At 39.5% G+C, this 23,946-nt stretch overlaps 1 protein-coding gene across 1 annotated transcript in view; it reads right to left on the reverse strand.

Moving 5' to 3' along the window:
• Window positions 1-48: 48 nt before the first annotated feature.
• The window catches only part of smyd3 (SET and MYND domain containing 3), a 68,442-nt gene continuing 44,544 nt past the window's right edge, over window positions 49-23,946 (reverse strand). Inside the window, exons 6-12 of the mRNA XM_072380339.1 lie at window positions 19,490-19,557; window positions 14,804-14,906; window positions 14,041-14,151; window positions 12,420-12,507; window positions 11,657-11,831; window positions 2,802-2,910; window positions 49-2,454 (exon numbers count right to left, since the gene is read on the reverse strand). Of these exons, the coding sequence (XP_072236440.1) occupies window positions 2,338-2,454; window positions 2,802-2,910; window positions 11,657-11,831; window positions 12,420-12,507; window positions 14,041-14,151; window positions 14,804-14,906; window positions 19,490-19,557 (771 nt within the window). The 3' untranslated portion in view covers window positions 49-2,337. The remainder of the gene's footprint in view (window positions 2,455-2,801; window positions 2,911-11,656; window positions 11,832-12,419; window positions 12,508-14,040; window positions 14,152-14,803; window positions 14,907-19,489; window positions 19,558-23,946) is intronic.

The raw sequence follows: 23,946 nt of genomic DNA on the forward strand, positions 1-23,946 counted from the left end.
TCTTAAAAACATAGTGAGGAAAAAAAAAACATGAAAATAACTTACTAATATTTACATAATAATGATAAAATATAATACGTGTCCATTATCAATAAATACAACAGATAACATATTTGTGTCTCTGAACAGAAAGTGGTTCTCAGCTGGAGAGATTATGTTAACACACACAGAGGTTCAGGTTTTTCCTCACAGGAAACGCTGTCATCAGTTATTAAATGGCAAAATTTCGGGATAAACATGGGAAGTGTCAGTGAGTGTGTGAGAAACAAATTCAATCACAGAGACTCTGGGCTCGCACACTGACAGCATAACACACAAAAACAGGGATTAACAAGGGAAGTGTGTATGATAGATATACACTAAGGATGATGGATGTTTTGAAAACCTGGCTTTCGTAAACCAACGCACGCACGCACACACACACACACACACACATACAGAGAGCCATGGCCCTGACATCACTCAACAAGATGGAACCTACAGATTACACAGGAGACGGGGGCCAACCTCAGCTTCAGTCTCTCATTTGCAGATAGAATGGGGGAATAACAGGCTACAGATCAAACCAAAACTGCAGAAATATCACAGCCACAATGTAAATGTGTCAAAACAAGCTGCCAAAACGTACTTAGAGCTTAAAATATTGTGTGTTTACTGTAGGGTAAAGTTGGCTCTGGGACATTCTCAGTAATTCTATAGCAAGGTTTCTCAGACCACTTCCTCGTGGCAAAGATGCACCGCAGCACTTTCACAAGGGCAACTTGCTTGTACTAACATGACGTGTGAAAAAGGACTTCATTTGAGGTTTTTTTGGGGTTTTTGAAAACCCGATGCCAGACAAGTTTTGGGATCCACTGTTCTAGGAATAGACTTAAGCAAATCAATGTCAAACCCTCCTTGCATTAGTCATGGTTTCTTAACCAGCTTCAACAACTGGTATTTAAAAAGATCAATGAGGTAAAAACAAATGTATGAGTTTTTTTCATTGATAAACAATAAGGTCTAAGAATATGAGGAAATCAACATATATTTACTTTACTTTCTATGTGTCGCCAAAACAAAGCCCTATAACGAGTATATGCTAAGCATTCAGCCTCCTGGCTTTAATTGAAGACATTCGCATCTACACTGGAGGAAAGATTTAGGAATTCCAACTCTTTCATATGCAGAAGCCTCTCTTTCAGAGCCTCAGGTAGAATGAAACACTTTAACAAAACCATAAACAAAATGCTAATTTTTTTGTCAAGACTCTTTCACCGACAGTGACTGAAAGTCTTTGTGACGCTTCTGTACTGCAGCTGCCTTCAGGTGTTGTTTGTGGGTGTCTCGGTCTTTAGTTTTGTCCTCAGCAGGTGAAAAGCGGCTCGACTGGTTTCATGTCATGTGGCTGACTCAGCCATTGCTCTTCCTTACATTCAAAACCTCTGGAGTTGGTTTTGTGTTGTCAGTCAGAAGGTCAGTGTTCAATCTCTGGCTTCTTTAGTTCGCATGTCAAAGTGTCCTTGGGCAAGATAACCTCAACCTCCTACTGACACTAATCTGGTCATCAGTGTGTGTGTGTGTGTCTGTGGGAGAGAATAAGGGCTGTGTGAATTGGTGAATGTGGCTTGTACCTGCCATTCAGCTCCTTCTGAATCTGAACACATCATTAATAAACACTAGTGACCTGTTCCGCGACAGCTTTGCTTTTATGTTTTTTGTTTGCTTTTGGCAAAAATCCAGCCTGTGTATTGTAGAGCTGGAGAATTGCACCTGGTAAACCTTCAGTGTCTACTTTCTTGTAGTTCTTTATGGTCGAATTGGACAGAGACACGTTTCCCTCCTGCAGAGCGTTCTTCTCTCAGTTGGAAGCCGTTTTTCTTTGCCTTTGAAAGAGCCACTGTTACGATCTGTGGACTGCCAGGATTTTTTATGTCGCCAAGCTCACCGGTGTATTTCTAAAAAAAAATGTTTTAATTCCCACCGTCCGCTGATGAATTAGCTTTCTTTTTGCAGCCTAAATATGTCCCGTCACACTTGCACGACTGCATGTTTTGTGTCAATGGTAAACTCTCTGAAATATACCACACCCCCTGAAAAAGAGGATGAAACGTAATTAACGGATGTACTTCTTGAACTCTTTAAAATGAAATTGAGAGTCTCCAAATGAAGAGGAATTTTATTTTGCAGCTTGATAAAAAAAAATTCTAAAATGGTTATAAGAAACAGTTTCCAAATATTTCAGACTGTTCTACTCTATGTAGGAGAATTAAAAAGCCAAACAATAGACATGTACAAATTCTGTATTCTTCATCAGCTTTTCATCAGCTCCACATAGAAGCTTCTTATCTCGGTGTCTTAGTGTCTGCTGGATGATTGATGCTCCAGCTCACTCTGGCATTCCTCCATTTTCATCCCGAGGTCAATGGTTAAGGGGTGGTCTTCACCATGAGTGAGCTTTATGATTTTGAAGGCCTGGGAAAAAAGGAAAAGGAAATAAGCATTTACCTTCTGTTACTGCTAGAAACCAAATGCCATATTTGTGTATTAGATCCCAAAACAATCTTATAAAACCACAAAAAAACGTAACAGATTTGTATAAAACATACCTTTAGAGACTAATGTATAATACACAGTATATAATACACATACACAGTTAATTGCTGACAAGATATGATCAAAGAAAAGATGTGTTCAACTTTGATGTGTCTGAGTATCTTTTGTGACACGACCTCAGATCTCAACAGTTAACTAATAAAGTTTAAGAAGTGATACAAATATTGGAGTATTCCACGTATTAAAATAAAAGAAGCTTTGATTACCTGTCTGAACGTGTCCAAAGCATCCTCAATGTGCTCCAGGTAATGCTGCAGCTTTCCAACCCTCATCAGCTGCACCCCGTGAACTGGATGTGGATCAGGGTAGTACTGTCTTTAGAACCAAGAGAGGCGGAGGAGACAAACATCATTCTGTTGTTCTTCTGATATTATCAACAGCCTACGTGTCTAATTCTATTTCAACGTTTCCCTGTTCCCCAAAGTAAATATTTATGCTGCCTCATATGTGAACGTGTTTGCACAGCTCTGCCTCTCGGGTGTACACGTCTGAGTGGTTTGAATCACCATCGCTGATCCTCATGAGACACTTCGAGGAGCACTTTAATAAACCCTCAGCTCGTTCACGGCCCGGTTAGACAAACTCACAAACCCCTAAAGTGATATTTCAAGAGCAAAGAAGGGGTTCACTGTTATCCGATAAGAAGAAAGTTCTACACCGTACATTCAACCATCCTCTCCTTTGTAGCATCTTGGCATAAGCTTTCCTGAGGAAGCCAAACAGGGAGACACTCGATTAAGTGGAGTTGACTCTCTATTCCTTTTTTTGCTCCAAACTAGTGAACCACACTACATTCTCTGTACCTCATGCATTGCTGCTGGCGAAACTGGACAGGTAGTCTAAAATAGTATATCATGGATAAGATAAAGCGGGGTTCTGTCAAGTTTGCTTTCATATAGAGGAGTATTCACAGGGTTTGCTTTAATTTGTCAGTTAGCTCTCTGTCACAGCATGGACTCAGACAGCGACTCGAATGTAATCTGTTGTGCCAGTCAGAGTCTACATGAAAGTGGATTGAGTGGAAAAAAACAATAACAGCAGGAGGAAAATGGAATATTCAAGTGTGCACACGTGTGCATTATGCATGCCTTCATATTTGTTATGGTAGGTATAGGAATGTCTGCATGTTTGCGTCAGTCTCAGTCTTTACATCAAATCCTCTTTCCCTGATGCTTCCCTACTTTACAGAAAACTAAACTATCCAACATGATGTAAAAACACGCAGATATACACACGAATACACTAGAAATCACAGACAGATAACTCCTGCACACATTCACATTGCAAACAAACAAGAATCCAGGATATACTGGGAAATATAGCAAAATAAATGCAAAGCGTAGACTTGCATTCACAGCACTGCTTATGCACACATACCAATACAGACACAGGCCAACTGCACAATGCCTTAGGTGTATGCATGTTCACATGCATGAAAAGAAATGTTTACTGATGCTGATGCACAAGATTTAAGTTTATTGTATTTATTGTGATACAAGACTGCGTAACATAGTCGCATGTAGTTTCCATCTGTCCGCCAAAACACAGAAAATCACAAATGAGCAGCGGCAATAAACGTGAGCAAAAAAACAAAACAAGCAAACAAAAAGCATCAGTCATTTATTCGCTGGGGGTGAGTTATTTGGAGAAGCTGTAAAGTAAAGTATGATAGACCGAAATGCTGGAGTGGATTATCTTTGTAGCTGCCAGGAATGTCCATGACGCACTTGTGTGTGGAAACTGGAAGTAAAACCGTTCTGAAGTTTGTTTGCTTGCACTGTATAAATTTGCATCTGGAGGAAAATAAACGGGAGCAGCAACCCAACTTCTCTCGGCAAAACCTGACTGTCATTTCTGAATGTAAACTCAACATCTTCTAAAGACTGTCCATTAATCAGCGATTGCACTCAACATCTACTGAAAACAGGAAAAAATAAACGCAGCCATCTGTTGAATGAAGCATGCAGCTTTATTTTTGTTGGTGTTTTTCTTTATTCTCTTCACTTCTTCGCTTTTTTCCTACTTTGCATCTTTCTTTTTTTTTTTAACTCCACTGCCACATGATTATATTTGCGCTTGTTACTGGCCGTGGGGATTATAGTTGCTGATATTGCTCAGCTGGCTCCCTCCCTCCCTCCTCTGCTGCTCTCCATTCATTCCTCTCCTCCACTTTACCTCTGCTGCCATTGTTAATCTTTCCTCTGTTCGGTTATACCGTCTTCCCGTTCTCTCTTAAATACACAAACGATATGCTTTTAATCTTATGGAACTGCAGTAAAATGACATTTATATGTGCGCTGGCAAAGCTGAAAACCCCATTTAAAATCTGTTTATCTGAATTTGAAGTGCAGTTTCTCTCTCTTTCTGTAAGTAAACACAGACACATTAGAGCACACATGCATCATTGTATGAGTGTGCATTCAAAGATAAGCTCCATGTGAACCCACTTCACCCTGTTTAAGCTGGTTTATTTGCCATATTTCAGTGTCACCAGTTCTACACTGCAACTTAACAGTTAATTTCATTATTATAATTCTTAATGGTGCCCTTTCTGGACTGAAAACAGCAACTTTCTTCAGCTAAATGTTCTTCATCCTGTTTTTTCTAAATCAAGTTGAATTAAAGTTCATCAGAGGTCACAACTAGAGTAATTCCCAACTCCACAGCTTCTCTGATCATTTTCCAGCAGTTTGTTTTACTCGTAGTTCTAATGGCTCATTTGTTCACAACTTCACGCTTAACCAAACCATGAACTGACAGGCCCTCCAATTACGGCAGCCGCCCCCCCAATTCTGTGGTAAAATTCTAATTGTTAGATAGAGAGTTCAGAGAATAAACCAACAGCATTAGTCCTCCATGAATAACAACAAGTTGCAATATTGATTTAATTATCAAGCCAGTGATTCAGACAGCCGTGACACGTGAAAAATACACATCAAGACCGCATTCTAATTATATTTCTTCTTTGCATATACAAACACAAGGCAATTAAAATAATTTCATTAACTTTCTGTCCTTTGATTCGTTTCCTAATTTCTTTTCCCGCGAGAGTAAATTAAAAAGAAGTACGGTCCTACGGTGGTACGCAACTAGTTAGAAAGACATAGCTCTCGGCTATGAGATAGAGAGGGGGCGAAAAGGAGAAATTTATAGTTGTGGAAAAGTGAGGCACTTTCAGGCAAATGCAGTGGAACTAATGAGGCACTTGTCTGAAACAAAAGATCCACACCCTGCTGTTTGTGAGAGAGAAACGTGGTCGGTCTCACTGAGGAGAAAACTGCAGACGGAGAAGGAAAACACATTCCAGATTAGCTCAAATTATTCTGTCGAGTTCTAATTAGATTTGAAGTAAATCCAACAACAAGCTTTTTCACAGATGTATGTGTATTAGTACAATATGGAGCACTTCAGTCAGCTTTAAATCGTGTCTAGTGAACCTTTTTCATGAACCACCACACAACAGAGAAGTAATGTAAAAAAAAAAATCGGCCTTGGACTTTTGTTGGCTTGATTAAAGCAAAGTAATGCCAGTTCAGGACTTCTTCATCCAGACTGCATATCGGTGAATTTTAAGCACTTCAGATCAGAGATGCTCTCCTCCCACAATAATGACAAAGGAGCAAACTGATCCAGGATTTACAAGAAAAGCTAATATTAGTGAAACCTTTGAACTTCTTTTTTTTTCCCTTTTACCAACTTTTATATCATCCAATTCTCAGCTTTATTTCCACTTCAATCTGAGATTTGCATGAAGTATTTTTGTTCTCTGCAGACTAAGGAGAAACAGTGCGGTAAAGCTGCTGGCTGTATTGGACTTTGCATTTCATAAAACACAGACAGATTCATGAAGACTGACACTGTGGGTGCACTTGGCTGGTCTACTGAGGCCTTTATAAATGCAGAAATCTTATGCAATAGGTGTCTTTCCATGCTTCTGTTGAATGTCACTGTGCAACAGTACATGCAGAGGAGCAATCCTTTAAACTGGGTGTAAAAAAATAAAGTACTAGAAGCCCTGGCCTGCAAGGACTCCAACAGGATGTTACAATACATGTTTTCACCTACAAAAAAGAAAAAAAAAACACTCGGCTTCAAGCTTAACTTTCCGTGCGAGCCATATCTGTGTGTCTGCTTTCACAAATAAATGCACGTGCTTCAAGGGCTTCGCATATTCCTGAATGTCTGCGTGAGCAGAACATGTTCAGCATGGAGACGTTCTGTGAGCCTGGTGTGTGCAGCCTGCAGCAGGTGTGCAATATTCTCAGGGAATAACCTCTCTATACATCACAAACCCAAAAGGGAACTCAAGAAAGGACCTGCAGAGAGAGTGAAAGAAGAAAGGAATACCGAATGAGGGGAAGGACAGGAGAAAGAGAGACACAGAGAACTCCTGCAGCTATCTTTCCTCCCTGCCATCTGAAGAGCCCAGAGGAAGATAGGAGATGAATGAGGAGGATCCTCCTCCCACTCTCACTCTTTCTCCCGAATCTTCTCTCGCCTCCTATTTAATCCCCCCCCCCCCCCCCCCCCATTCTTCTTTCCTGCCAAAGTAATGCTTTGTGCATTCTACTTTTTAAATTAAATACTATGTATATACACTATGTTTCCCTCATTCCTTAGGATTCTTATCCTAGTCGCTATATTCATGCCAACCTTCACCCCCACTCTCTGCTCCGTCAGCCTGTTATCAGCATTCAACCTGCACCTTTCTGCCCCCCCATTATTCATTTGGGTCTTTCTATGGGTCTCACCCTTCCAAATTCACATCATGGATTTTGATGAAAAATTCATGAGAAAACTTTTATTAAGGTCAAAAAAAAATCCCAGAGCTCTACACCAAACATTTTTTTGGTTATACATTTTCTTCGTTGGAAGAAAAAATTTTCTCTCTGCGATTCTCTTTGAGCCTCCCACTTAACTCATTTTGCTGGATGGAAACTTGCATTTAAACATCCAAGAAGAAACCCTGAGGATATTTGCAAGAGCAAGTCAAATAAAGTGCAGCGTTGCAACATATTTTAAATCTGTAATAAATTGGCAATCAAAAATAAGGCTTTCATATAAAAGCTCAATTATAAAGCTATATTTTTTCAATTTCCTGACGAAATGACTTATAGATATGATAGAATGACTTAATACCACACAAAATCCAAACTGGATTGTTTAGGAGTCAACTAGTGGAAACATAATGCCAGTAGAGACATCCAGTACCGTTTCCATTCATTTAATTTGAGAAGGCTTATCCAAAGTTGCACTTCACGTTGCTGAAAATGAAGAACTCTCCTTTCAGGTACAGAATTATTTCTTTTTATTCGTTTCAATGGGAAAATATTGACCAACAGTAGTTTATAGTTGCTTTTCAGGAAATTTTAGAACAAATTTGAACCCAAATTCAGTTAAATATAATGGTGAGGCTTAAGAATATCTGCAGTAGTAATAAAATTTTAGCTCAAAGGGCCAAATACTCTCAACCATCCCTCACTTTGATTTTGACTCTTGCTTCCTGGAGACACACTTTTCACAGCCCCGCCCAACCCCCTCAGACCTCTCAATCCCCTGATTCTGATCGCTATCATTCTCTTTCTGCTGCACTCAGCCTGTTTACTTATTTATACGCAGTGTTACAGGTTCCCTCCTGTGGTTGTGCTGTTGCTGGTGTGTGAGAGCACGGCTCTGCCATAGACCTATGCCCTTCACAGTAAATCAAAGAGTTTCACACACACACACAGAAAATTGAAGAAGTGTGATTCTGTGAGTGAACTTCATGAAGGAATGATGTTAAGACGTGAGGTTTGAACATTGCTATTGATGTAATTTATTGCAATCTGAGACAGGTTTGAAACTCTTTCACTTATATCAGGTAAAGCTTTAACAATGTCCTGCCTTTTATCAGGAGACATTCATTCTTCAGATTTTGCACGTTTGTTTCTCATACTATAAAATACTTTTATACCTACGATTGACCTGCTCTTGTTAAATTTTTCTTATTTTCCTGTTGTTGTTTTTGCTACCCCTATATTTCTTCACTTTCTCCTTTTAAACTACATCACATTGCTTAACACCTTACAAGTTTGCACTGTTTACTTCTCAGGTCCTCTCCTTGCCTCCTGTCCTCTGTGGGATGTTATTGGAGGATGCAAAGTAGAGGCATAGGAGGTAAGTGAAGGCAGCGAGCAAAAAGAGACATCCGTCCTTCTGAGCACTCATTTCAAATCAAAGTCAATTATATACATTATGTGGTATACAATTACATGTGTGTGGCACAACTACATTTTCCGACCATTGTTTTGTTATGTATTTAATGATCTCTGTCAAATGTCCACAGTGATGTTTGTGACAACATATCTATGTACTTTTAATGTATTTAATTACAATGTGATCACAGGTTCCCTCCTGTTTAAATGCATCACAGACGCTGAAAGGCAGAGGACACACCTGTGCGTCCTCACTTATGTTTCCTTCCCCTTGCTCCTCTCTTCTTCAGGATCGTTTAAGTGAAACCTTAAGAAATGTTTTGTCGATTGACTTCTAGTCACAGCAGAGAGGATGAAAGAGAGGAGGAACGAAAGGAAGAAACCTGAGTGAAAAATGTTTTTAGAGCTGACATATTTACAAAAAGTAATGTCAGCATGCTAGACATCACACCCCATTACTCACTCGGGTACTTGTCATCACGGAGAGGATTCCTTCAATGACAAATATTTTGAGACATTAAACTGTTATTATATGTTGTACACACTAAAATAAATAACTAATAAAAATTTGTATGAATGGTGCGTAGTACGGAATGTGATTTTATAGTGTGATACTGTCTGCAGGTTATGCTTATCATTATACTATAAATTATAAATCTAAAACTATAAATAGTTCTAGTTATGCCACTGTAACCTCTTTGTGCACTTTATCACTAAAAAACTACACCACATCTTTCGTCATGCTCCACAGATTTTACTCCTTATATGGAATCTTCTGTGATGATTCCCATGCACTACACACTGCAGCCTTTCCTAGGCTTAATACTTTAACATCCACCCAAACAGTCCCAATAGGAGTGTCAGTCATGGTGTCAAACCAACCACAACCATAATTAAACTTTCTGGGTAATTCTGGGCTTTCAAGGTATTTCAGTTTCCTTCAGTATGATGTACGATTTTTCAAAGCTTTTCAGACATATAAAAGATCTCAAATTTCAAGGCCCAAACTCCTTGCCAAAGGGAGAAATCAACTTAAGCAGAAAGCTTTGTGCCAAACGGCATGAAACGCCTTGTTTTCAGTAAAGGATTTCTTTGCTTTGCTTGACTACAAAACATCAGCATGTAAAACACATTTGCATAATTCCTGCCAGCTGAAGAGTTTTGGCACAGCTCAAACAAAGAATATCTAAATTCTTATTTTGGACCTAAAGAGGCTGGAACTAAAAGGATTATTTCAGACAGAAAATGATAAGAGGTGCTATGAATGGGCATAAAATGTTCAAACATGAAAAATCCCATGAGTCACTGCCATTCAATTCCACCAACGTGGAATTGACCGCTTCCTTACGCTGACAAAACATTTTACACCAAATTCTAAATGGTTTACTGGAACTTGATACAACATGATTTTGCATAGATTAGTTATGCATATAGTATAGTTATATTGTACCCTAAATTTCACAGAAACATGCACTCAAATTGCTCGTTTCTATAATTTTACGATAATTTGTCAAAGTGCACAATACCCTCTTTGATCCATCACAACCCGAGTCAGCCAGGCTCATTTTTTCTATCATGGAAGTCTTTTTTCTGATGCTTCACGCAGTCAGAGGCCAAATCTGGTGTATAGTATTTGAAAGTCTCTCTTCTCGGTTCTCATTCTGCAGCTGAAACTCGTTGAAATATGTCGAGTACATCGACATAGTACATCTTTACAGATAACCAGGTTTTCCCTTTTTTTATCAATTACATTTCACAATTCAGCTCCTGAATCTGTTCACACCATCTGTAGAAGACTCCCCTTTCTTTTAGAGTTTCAAGAAACGAGGTTTAGTCCAAGTAAAGGAACCTGGAAGACTTTTGATGGCTTTGAAGGCATCGTGAATAAGCTTTAAAATCTCAAGTGTGTAGAGAGTTTGTGTTAACTTGTGTGAATGTGTGACAGGCAACAGGCCAATATATGGCAGCTAGTTAGTCTGAGCAAGACGCCAGCACAAGGGAAAATAAGTAATCTTGAAGTTTGGTCAGTGTTATCAGGAAATCAGCTTGCAGACTAGCCCAAACAAACATATGATTAATTCACAACTCCTGGATGAAGTTTGTCTACTGTTGGATATGATCTCTCGTATGAATACATGTGATGTATTTCCAACCTAAGCGCTTGAATAATGCTCCATTCAAAGCTTCAACTGTGTCTCCTTTTATCCTGTGAAGAGAATATAATTCGAGATAATTGTCTGAGATGATTGTAGTGGTGCTAAGGCCAGTTCTAAGTTGGTTTGCCTCATTTTATGTTAGTATCACTTCTCTACGTCATAAGACCAAGTGTGTGAATGGCCCTTGCTACGCTGATAAATGTTTCCAAACGCTGACCGGGATTTATGGACAGCGCTGCAAGATATATACACGCTGTTTAGAGTGGGCCCTATAAACTCCAGCTGGCAATATGAAAACACCTGCCAATGTTAGTAAATCTAGCCGCAAATTCACCTTCTAAATTCAGCTGAGAACAATAATTTTGAATACCCAATACGGCACAATGGGCAGGACACACAAAAACAATGATATATTAAAACATTAAATATTAAATTGTTGCTTTGACTTAACATCCATGTAAAAGCTCAATTTTTGCTATCTTTTTTTAAGTCAAGTAGACCAGACACAACACCGGCTCTGGCTTTTTAAACATGGCAGTCTGAACGGGTTTTTTTTGCTTCGCCTGGTCTCCACGACCCCGCCCCCCCAACCCCTGACATGGGTGGGTCTTTGCTCTGGTCCGGAGTCAATGCTTTGGCAGCCAAAACAGAAGGTACTGGTTCTGAACCAGCACTGGAATCCCTTTGATGGAAACCCCCACAGTGACTCACCTGTATACTGGAAGTGTCTTTAACCCGTATGTCATAGCCTCTTTCCAGTGTCCCAGGTGAATGGAAGCATCTAGAGCCATGTCAGTCATCCTGAGCTTGTAGAGATTTTCATCAGGAACTTCAGCACCACTGTTTGCTAACAGATGACAACAGCTCTCGAAGAGTTCTTGCCAATCTAGACGACGACTTAAGGGAAAGCAACATTCATACTGGATGCCTATAAATGGGATTTCAACTGCAAACTTCTGAAACACACAATCAACTAATGCCAGTCTCTTTCTCTCCTATTGTTGTCTCATAATGAAAATGGCTCAGGGCCAGATTTATAGACATGAAAGCACAGCAACAGATTTAATTTGAGTCTTAAGTATTTCGTTAATCATGTCCTGAGTCTTAGCTCAGTTGTTGTCTCGTTCGTCTCAATGACGTAGTTGCGTTGTACTGCCGTTATGCACCAGGGCCCAGTGCATCCGTCTTCGGTGTTGGTTTTCTGAGTTTTCCCTTTCGTAAGCGACATGCCAACCAAGGCTAAAGAGCATCTCCTAGTAGAAATATTAATATCGCTAGTAAACTGCTTTAAGATCGAAATATTTTTAAAAAATACAACAGCAATCAGGATTTGAAACACTAGAATATTTAAGATCAGTCACGACAGTTACAAAAAAACATGGAGAGCAGTGGTTTACGGGAAATTCTTCCCCAATGATAGATGACAAATGATTGGTGTCCACTGGCTGAAATGGATAATAGAGATAAAGGATACTGGACTCGCCCTTTAGTCCTTCCAGTCGTGGTAGAGCCTCCTTCAGCAGGCGCCACGTTGCTTCGTCTCCTGAGAGCATGAGTCCATCCTGGACAAAGAGGAAGGACAACCTGAACATCACGAAGGCCAAGAAAACATCAGGAGGAGACGAGATCAGAACTTAAATCTCATTGTGAATACCAGACTGCAGTTTAGTTTTGTGATAAGATATTGTAAAATCAGCTAGAGTGATGCGTTTATCATCAGTAACAAACGACACACAAAAAACATCCACCAGGTTTGATGCCGTGACAACTCCTCAGCCTCTTGTTATCAGCTCAAGATTAAAGACAAAGAGAAAAACAAATTGCGTGCGTGTGTGTTGCCTGCAGAACAATGGCTGATTGAGAACCAACTTGCTCTCAACTTTTTTATGAAATACTCACAAAGGTATAAAACACATACAGTATTCATGGAGCTACAGAATAACTGTGTTGTGGTGTGTCATATACACAACAGGATACAGAGATCAAAGCTGGAGACCAAAAGATGTGAGGAGTGAAAGAAAAGAAAACAGACGAACTGAGCTAGAGACAGATAAACATGGAATGGAAAAGATGGATGGAAAAGAAAACTGCTGCTGAAAGATGAGGTAATTTTTCTCATTTTTCAGTAGGTGGCCAGACAGACAGAGGGAGGGTGTGAAGAGGTGGAGCGTGACAGAGTGACAGAGAGGAAAAGGAGGACAGCAGGAGATAAGAAAGAATGTCAGAGTGAAGTAGGAGAAAGGAGAAGAGGACAGGTGAGTGTACACTAGGACACGTTACGCACCGACACGCTGTCTGAGCAGCATATTGCAAGTAGGTGTGAAAGTGTGTGTCTCCGAGTGTGTGTGGGAGAGAAAAAAAAAGAGGGAGAACATGCACACGTTGGTGTTTTTTAACTTTTAAGAACAGTTTTGAACATTTACTTCATTAAGAAACGAGGATCCTGTGTGTTTTATGGACAAAAGTACAAAATCCGACACACAAAAATAGAAAAGCATGCACGAGTTTTTGTGTAAATTGGAATCTAAAGGTAACAATGGTTAAATCGATATGCACACCAATGACCTAATCCTAATAAGATTACGGTAGTTTAGCATCAGAATAAGCACAGAGGTTTATCTGGAGTTTTTCCACACTGTCACGTATCAGCGCAACACACTGCACAGTTTCCCAATCCAAACGCCCGACAGTGCATGACAGAGATGTTTCTAGACTGGTGCTATCACACAGGCACACCACTGCGTCTAGACAAATATATTTTTGCACTTGCAGAACTATGTTCAGAGTAAAGTGAAGGTGAGGCATCAAAGCAGTGTTTCATGGGTATATCTGCACAAGGAAAGTCATAATTGTGTCCCAGATTGGCATGAAGAGAAAAAAAGATAAGGAATGCTTTGAATTGTTCAACCTTGATGTGATACTGCTACGGGAAACTGATTAATCCATCTCAAACTGACTGATGCCTTAATCTGATAATGGGTCAATTTTGGATCAGTATGTGGAGGTAAACAGTCATTTGTTTATCTTATGAATGAAAAACAATACCGTAGAATGCTGCTTTTATTTGTGTGTGTGTGTGTGTGTGTGTGTCTGACCCCTTCTTGGGAATCACATCTCTGGCAGCGGCATGTAAAATGGTACTGCTCCTCCAGCTGCCTCTGTCGATCCTCAGTCAGGTTTAACGTCTCAATGTAACTTATAGTAAGCTGAACAAAGACAGAACAGGACGTTAACAATTAATAATAATAATGTCAATAATTCCTTACAGTCTACCTAGACTGTTGGCACAATACTGCAGTACAAGGTAGTTCAGCTATAGATGGATTTAAAAAAAAAAAAAAGTGAAACTGAGTGAGAGCAAAAATTATGCAGTAAGAGCCGTGTGTGTGGGTGTGTGAGTGTGGTTCAGTCCAGATGGCACGGTTGCATCTCATTACATAAAGTCACAATGCATCTCATTACATAAAGTCACAAGGGAGGATGAAGGATGACGGAAAAATGGAGAAAACACTGCCAAGTTAGGAGCTGTCGTCCTGCATGTGTTACTGTGATATTTCACTTGGCTACAGGTAATAATTCTTTAATAACAGTGTACTCATTACGCATCCATCAAAATATACCATTACTTGTACAAAACTATTAATTTAAGGTAGATATGACTCTTCATGTGTCACAAGCATCATTCAAAATTGCTAAAGTCAGTGTCTGCACCAATAAAAACAACAACATACAAAGAACAGTCAATAAATGTTGTTCCTAAAGTGTGTGTGAACATAAAAGCAGGCGTAACATCACAATCAATACAAATGAACTTGTTATTACTGTAAAGATGCAGAGAGAGTTTTTTTTCCCTCATACCTCCTCTTCAGGGTTGATATCCCGGACAGCTCTGAGCTTCAGTTTTGCTCCCTCAAACACCATCACACAGTTTGGCCTACAGTCGTGGTTTAGCAGAGAAAGACTGAGACAGAGCGGACAAGAAGCATAAAGGTGAAAGAGGAGGGCACCGAATGTTTGGAGGAGGAAGGTAGAAGAGAAACAGGACAAGAAGTAGAGCGATGAGGAGGAGATGGAGAGGGGCAAAGAAATGGGAAAAAAAATGATGGATTTACATTTATCTACAATTAACTGTCAAACACATTCTATAAACCTTTGAAAAACAAATCTTGAATTTATTGATCAGCAAGAACAATTAAACCCCCTGAATGACACTGATTTTATTGTATTGCTACCTTCTGTGGGGAAATCTTGGATCCTGACATTCATGTGGATGTTACTTTAAACCTTCCACTCACTTAAACATTGTCAAACAGCACCTGCTCTCTTCCCCACTTTATTACGTGCTTCATGTCTCTCCTCGTGAAACAAATTACTCGATAAGGTCTGCGACACATTCTAACCTGCTTGTTGTTTCTAAGATAGAAGAACAGCCTCATCCGGCTGAAAAAATAAAAACGCACGCAAAAATGCCTCAGGAAACTCTGCTTCTGTTATAACAGTCTTTGGTCTAACGTCCAAAATCGGTTCCACATCATTTATTAATTCCTTTGATTCATTAGTCGTGTTTACATAAAGTTTTTTAATACGTATTACAAGAGATTGGTGAGAATTGTGACATTTTAAATATCACAGTCACTCGTGCATGTTGTTTTCTGATTTTTGGCATTTCCATCAGCCTGTTCTAGTTAAGTTGAAGTTTTATTATCATGTAGAGATGCACAAAACTACTCCTCCGCATTTAACCTATCCAGGTTGGCACCTGTTGGAACACATGCACAGGGTCACACGCTCATAGAGACAGATGCCATATTCACTGGAACGGTGGGTGGGCAGCCATTCACAGCGCCCGGGGAGCAGATGTTGGGGGGGGGGTACTGTGCCTTGGCCGTTGCAAGGAGGTGGACTGACAACAACCAGCTGTCAGTTGACCTATCTTCAAGCAGTGAGAGCTGGAATCGAACCGGACTTCCACCCTTATTGGACTACCCACTCTTACCACTGAGCCACGGCCGCCATTGATGCACAACTTCAAAATGTCCAGAAAAATGCTGATAACAACCCAATTAACGCCACCATTTGCAGATATATCAGTCGATCAGTCTATCACCGGGATGGAAATGATCTAAAGGTTGCAAAGTTTTGAATAATTTTCAAAATGAGTGATAAGAGCAGAAAAACTTTGAAATGATTTGGTTACCGTTTAAACGTATATATCATAGTTTCTATGGCAATGAAGGGAAAATATATGACAAAAATAATTTTTTATCGGCTATCAACCATCAGCCAAATTATCATCCTTAACATGAGTAACGGGCAAGAATTTCACAATCGTTAAACCAGCTGCCAATTATTTTAATGAGAATTCACACGTTGTTTGTTCTGGGTTTAATATGACCACTGTTGCTTATCCTAATAAAACCCAAGTGATGCAAAATTTAAGGCACGATATCACCTAACTGAGGTTAAATCTTTTTATTCATCTTTCTAACATTGATTTTGAGGCATGATGTGTTGCCTACTGACATTGTCGGGAAAGGATACATTACAGTAAAGGCGAAGTCATTCAGAAGGTGCAAACTAATGAAGACAACTTGATGGCAGTGGAGAGGCAGGGATATTTCATGTCTGGCTGTATTACTTACACCTGACCACACTTGACCTAATGACTAATATTTGCAGTGCTAGTACAGATTTGATGAGTAATGTGTGATGTCCTTGACATATCGTAGACACACTGAACACTAGAGACACTTTTAGGTTTAGTATCACTAAAAACTGCAGCCTCCAAAATGATGAGAGAGATGAATGAAAACTTGATGAAAAAAATTTGACATGGAGCATATAATGAATATGTTAGTCATGTCTTATATGTGCCCTCGATCAATTGAAAAGCTCAAAAGCCAAAAGCATGACACCAAAGTGGGTGGTTGCAAATATGACCACCAGACCATAGCGTTTGTACTTAATGAGCATGTTTTCCATGATGAGATTATTTAAAGACCTCCCACATACATAAACAAAAAGAATTTTAATGTCACTGCACACATGGCTGGCAAAAAATACTGAAGAGGTTCGTGTGTTTTTAAAAGCCGCCCTCTGTTGCAGCAGCTATCGTTTATCATATTCAGCTAAACAATGGGCCATGAGATAAAGAATGTGTGTTCAGCCTTTGTAAAACCATCAGTAACCCCCCCGGCTTTCCTTTACAGTGGAGAAGTTTGCAGGATGAATACCAATTAGACATCAAACCCTTATAATGATTCTTTTATCTGATGGAGAGCAGCTCATTAGCATGCTAATTGGATTAATTAAGTAAACCACATCTCGCATTAATGTATCTGTGAAAATAACTGTTGCTGCACGCAGCAGGATGGAGCATCATAAACGTGACAGGGAGGTCAGTATGGGACCACTGTCCTTAAATCCAGCGGATATTTACTGAGAGAAAACTCTCAACCCTGTCCTCTCTTTGTTACTGTGAACAGTATTTATCATACACAATCTAACAGGAATCTTGTTGATCAGATCATACCTGCCGTTATTCAAAGAGGTTTTTCACTTCCTCTCCAGATAAAGGTATGTAAGAATGTGAGGCAATTTACATTTGCATTGATTCCTTTTTTTGTTGTCTGCGTGTGAGCAATCGAAGGATGTGATACTTGTGTTTGCTTCAGTCTGCCTCCAGGCCTTTCTGCTGCTCCCCTGAAGAGCTAACAGTGTGCAACACCAGCTAACCTTAGATTAGAAACCCAGTCTGCTGCTGTCAACCAAGAAACAGCTCCAAGCAAAGCACAAAGAAACAAAGATGGGTTTTATGAAAACAGGAATGTGACAGACATGGTCGGCAGGTATTTTGGGTCATGAAAGCGCTTGCCTTTGATTTTGATTTGAAACATTTACCAAGCTGGTGAGCTCAATAAAGTTAGTCTCAATTAAAGGGTATAATGCAGCTCGTGGTGAAGCCTGTAAACAATGAGTAATCAGTCTCTGCGTAATGTTACTGTTTTAGCCAATGCCCAAGATACTGGCTGATGCCAAAACCATCTATCATCCCTGCTAGTATATATATAAGCAAACGGATGCTGACTGCAGTTCTCTTACCTGCCAACAACATCGCTAATAACAGTTTTAAAGAGTTTTCTCAAAGTAACATAGAACCTTTGAGAAAAATATTACACTGATTAGATTGGAAAACGTGTCTGTTCTCATTCTGATTAGTATATGGAGCTCAGCGACATCACATTATTGTTATCAAAGTGATTTTGCCCTGAACTGGGTCAGCAAAGGACTTTGTGTTTAAACTCTAGTTATACAACTACTTTTTTTGTGAGCACTTTACTATCAACATATTCATGGAAAAGGCATTGAACAAGCTTCTTCTTTAATACACTCTGATGTTAAACGCGTTGAACTGTGTGCAGTCTGCGAACAGGTGATCTGAGGTTTTATGTCAGGTTTTTATAAGGAGACGTTGGGTACGTGGCTGAGAAGGAATACAACAAGTGAACAACCAATGTGATAACAATGTGTTATCAATTAGACTGTAAATCCTTTTGCTCCTGATAGAGAGCTCAGAGGATTTCAGTTCATATTTTCAGTAGGCCAATTAGCATCGAAGAGAGGTAGTGAAGAAAATACAGAGGGACGAGGGCAGTAGAGAGAAGAACAAGTAAGTCAGCTAATGAGAAAAAAAAAGTTTTGAGGGTTCAGCAGAGATCAAAATTGAACAGAAAGTGATGGGTGGAACTGAGGTGCAGCCACGGCAGAGTAATCCCCCATTCTTCAGAAAACCCACGGTTGCTAGGCAACCCAAAATATGAATAAGCGGGGGACCATCCTGCGAACAAGCCCATCATTTATGGATGAGTTACAGCACAAATCGCACACAGACACACATGGTTTGGCTGAGCTTTGGTAATGCCACTGTGACCATCTGACATCTCAACACCGGCCAGATAAACTGGCTGGGATACCTGCAGTGTGTGCGTGTGTGGGGGTGGGGGTGTTTGTGTAGCAGCACTAACAGCATGTACAACAACAGGCCAAATCCCATCCCATTCACCCAGGACGCAATACAGGGATTACTGAGCATATCGCCTTACTGTGTGTTTGTGTGTGTGCTTCCTTTTCACAATCCAGACAACAACAATTCCATCAATCACAGATCAGTTGGAGTCAAATCTAACATTTCTCAGAGCAAGCTTTCTTCTCGCTTGCTTCCATTTTGTCCTTACAGCGTTTTAATATTCTGTCAACATTCATTCTCAAATTTCTGCCTCTCGAGTAAAATTCACCTCCTCTTTTCCTCCCTTTTATTTTCATACTTCAAAGAACTGTGAGGAAAAGGTGAGGAGTGCAGGAAGGGCTGTGCTACCGAGGAACTGATGGGGCACTGCTGCCTCTCAAAGCTGCATCTAAAGCTTCTAACGCTTTTATTGTATCAGCAAAACAAAGGAGAAATATGAACTCTATTCATACGAACAAAGCATTTCATGTATGGGCACTTCTTACATGTATATTCATGTGTGCATATGTGTGTGTTACCTTGGATACAGCCCCACTCCGATCTCTTGCAGCTCACCGTCACTGATGGTAAAACAATTACATGTTACCTGGAGGAGAGAAAGAGGATAAAAAAAGGTGGTGACAAAAGGGAGAGTGATTATTTGTTAAATGGCCACAGGGAGCCAACAATGACTTTCCTCATCTGTTCCGAACATTCTCACACATCTCTGGCACCTGCCAAACCCCAGCGGCACCTGGGTGAAACGCGATATATTTTGGGATGCAGTCAATTTACCATCTGGTTATTTTTGAGGAGGAAACATTCTTTTTTTTATGCATTTATTTTATTATTTTTTTAAATAAAATACATGCCAGTGACATTTTTCATCAACTAATTCCGTAAGTAGTCATGTACAGTGAAATAAATCGAATAAAGTGCAGCACGTTTGTTTATCCAGGAGTCTGTGAAAATGAGAAAGGGAACTAAATTAGAATGAATAATACAAATAACAAGAAGTTGCTTGTTGGATGAAGGATATTCTGGGCATTATGTATCAGGACCATTTTTTTTTTGGTTGTTAATGTAAATATGAACTGCTTTTGCATAAAGAACGTATATCTGTTTGCTACCATGTTGATAAGAGCATTAAAAAATATCTATTTAAGGTGCATTTAGAACCTATTAGAATATATATTGTGATTTAACTATGGACAATCTGAAGGTTAAACACGATTAAAAATTGTAATCGATTGACAGCCCTAACATTTTTATGTTCTATTGTAAATAAATAAACAGCCAAAGCTCAGGGCGACACACGGAATTATAGAGAGAGATAGTTTGTTTCTTTTAATAAGCAGAGTTGGAGTTGACATGGTTTGAATAATTGAGGTTATCACTGAAAAGAGAAAGGCATACTGAAGCAGAAACCAGCAATAAACACACTGAAACGTAAAACAGGTTACCAAGAAATTGAAAGTTTACAACCAGAAACAACACCACTGTCTTTGATGTCTCAGTTAAAGCAGTATTGATTAACAAGTGTGTTTGAGCGCATGATTGCGCTCATAAAATGTGCATCTTTGCTCCATCCTGGAAGCTGTCAGTCGTGTGTGATGAATGCATTTATTGTGTATGAATACTTTGCATCCTATTGCATGTAATGTTTCTTGTTTATATGTGTGTAGGTATGCTGCCAGGATGTGCATGGAGGTGTCAGCACCAGACAAACACACAACCCTTTCATTTCATTTGGCAGACCACCACAGCTGTAGTGACAAAAGATAAAACAAAATCAAATCAAATTGGTTTGATCTATGAAACACCGACACTTTACCTGGTACGTTCAACAATCAGCCTTCAGTTTAACCTGCGGTTTATTTAACAGAGACAAGGCTCAGCACTTGTATTGCACCAGATATGAAGCAAGTTCATCAAAGTCAGGCTAACTTTGCGTCAGCTGGCTCAACAAAACTAAACCTTCACACAAAGTACAGCAATGGTGCTCATGGTCGCTTTGTCAACTCAGGCTTTCCTCTTCAAACTCTCTGAATGCAAACATAAAACGGGCATTTTACATGTCATCTTATGCTACCTTTGCACATAATACATCGATCACCCGACTCCTATCACTGCAGTGCATTTAGCTCACAGTCCAAGAGTAACGTGGAAATCCCACTGAACAAGTCAAAGTGAACTTCTTTTTTAAAGCAAATGCTTTTTTATATGTAGGCTGACACTAATCTATTTTCTTGTTTATGTTAGAGCCAATGTCAGGTGCAGGAGCCAAAAAACACATTGTGAATCACCAGCTGAATTTATGGTTCCAATAGTAATGCGAAACACAACACTGGAACTACAAACCTTCTCTCTTTCTAGGCTTTCATTTATAGCAGCTTTATGGACACTTTATGGACACTTCACCTGTAATGTGATGTTAGCACTAAACTAAGGTCAAGGTCACATTTATTTATATGGCACATTTAAACAACCGGAGTATACCAAAGTGCTTTTACACAGATATTAATAATAGGACCATAACTAAACTAAAGTACAATATCAAGTAAAGCAGAACATGTGAAAGCCAAATTCATGTGTTGACCTTATAAGTTTGGTAGATTGAAAAAGAAATCACACAAACACACTCTTTTTTTTGCTGTACTTCCCATGTTACTCATCACCTGCATGAAAAAAAAGGTTGTTGAATCCCATTAACTTTTACCTTATAAGGAAAAAAACAGCACTCCTTAATGAAAGCACGGATATGGGGAAGAATATTTAAATAAACTGAAGTAAGGCGCTCAGTGCAGCTTATGTCTCTTTGTGTCTCGCACAAATGCAAACTCACAATCTCTCTCTGAGGGAATAATAATCAATCTAGCAGAGCACGCACATCTGCAGATCTGGAGGGTCGACATCTTCTGCATCACAAACAGACGCAGATCTACACAGACGCTGCTTTATGGACCTGGTACAGAGAAGTGATCGATTCCATCTGCCTCCTAAAACCTCTTTTTCTGCCTCTCTCTCCCTGTCTCTTATTACCTCCAGAAACACAGGCTCAAACCAAGTCTTAGAACGTGATCTGTGGAGCTCGAGTCACTAGACTAAAAAAAAAAGTGACTGTCCACAGACACACAATGGGGTTACATGGCACTGTAAAAATCAGATTAATGGCTAAATTACAATAAGACTGAGTAATTAAGTCCATGTATACACCTTAGTCTGACTAAATATTGGACCGGATCGGGTTACTCGCAGTCGGATTAAGACCCTGAGATAACTCTGTTGACAGTCACACTAAACGTGCTTGTAGACGGTGAAGCACGTGGTGAATTGGACTTTGCTTTCTGCGGATGCTCGAGATTTTTTCCCAGGGTCGTGACGCGGAAGTCGAAGGAGACGATATTACTGTTGTTGTCGCCGCCATCGGAAAGAAACAAACAACGCATGAGAGAATTTGCAGTTGTGCCATAACCATGGTCATCACAAACTAAATGTGGAGGGTCGTAGCTTCATCTCGCTCTTCGTTTGCCATCTTTCTCGAATGCCTTAGTTTTGTTGTTGTTGTTGGTGGTGAAGACTTCAACCGGAAGTTGCTCTATTAGCGATAGTTGAAATGGGTACAGCGCCACCTATCGTACCGAGGTATGACATGCTTTGTGCCAGTGATTTGATTCATTCACCGCCATATATCCAAGGATAATTACCCTTGCTCAGATAAGGAGCATAATCCAACTATAGCTATAATTGAATTAATCTCATCATGTAAACCCACTGACAGATGTTGCTGCCACTTGTCAATAACGTACAACATAAAGTAAGCTGTGGCAGCCTGGGACAAACATGACCATCTGCTTCAATGCAGAAGAGAGTGATGCTACCTCTAAACTGTACAAACTGGAATTAAAAGGAATATTGTGTTCGGATAAAAAAACCTTTGAAGAGTTTATGAATTAATTTCTTTGATTGTTTGTTTTACATTAAGAACAAGTTATTCAATGTGGCAAAATCCAAATCTGTCATTAATTATTATTAAACATTATTATTATCATTATTAATCTGAGCATGTCTGGGGTTTGGACAACATCCCTGGTTTAAAATGTCTCACTGTGAAAGACTAAGCTAAATAACTCATTGATTTCCAAATGGCACAAAGAGAATTGTTTATCGTTTCAAACTAAATTACTTTCTTATTTCTGTTTCTTTTCATTTCAAAGTAAAACAAAGACAGAAAAAAAAAAAGATCCAACCTGTAGCTTTTATTCTGTACACATTCAGAACTTTAGTATCAAAGCTTGCTTTTTACAGAAAGCACAGCATTTCTGATTTCTCTTTGCAGGATTTTATTCCATTTTTAGGTTTTAGGTCTCAGGTTTGTTCATCATCCCTTCTCAGCTTGTTTTTGCTGAATGATGACGATGATGAAATGTTTGTTTTCAGAATTTTCTAATATTTAATTGAATCCAATATTTTCTTTTGCAAATGAATTGTTCCTCGTGCCACTGTCTGATAAACCCTCTCTTGTTTTGTGGGCATCAATCATTTTACTCTTGAATGCTAGGCAGCTGCTTAGAGGAGCTGAGCCCATTGCTGCAGACTGTTGGGACGAGGTTTGACGAGCATTCATACATTTCCAAAATCTGCATCACTTGGCCATTTCTAATAAATATCATTAGAAAGCCACAGTCCCAACAACCTTATCAAAGCAGGAGACCTAAGTAAAGAGCAGACATTTCTTAATGTGCTGAAAATTGTTCAATGCAGGAACAGAGACACAGACAGAGAGAGAGTGTTAAATCTTTCACTTTATACTCTTTGGACACCAGCAGAGGTCAGACCTTTGTATGCTGCTGCTACCTTATCCAACGGTACATATCTGCTTAAAATTCTATCATCGGGAAATCCTCTCTGCTTTGAAGATGTTATATACTGGCTGAGGATTAGCTCATAATATAACTCCACAGCTTGGTGGACAAATTTTTCCCATCAGTAACCA

This window comes from Leuresthes tenuis, unplaced genomic scaffold, assembly GCF_036924035.1.
Source record: "Leuresthes tenuis unplaced genomic scaffold, fLeuTen1.0.hap1 SCAF_2, whole genome shotgun sequence".
Lineage (NCBI taxonomy): Eukaryota > Metazoa > Chordata > Actinopteri > Atheriniformes > Atherinopsidae > Leuresthes > Leuresthes tenuis.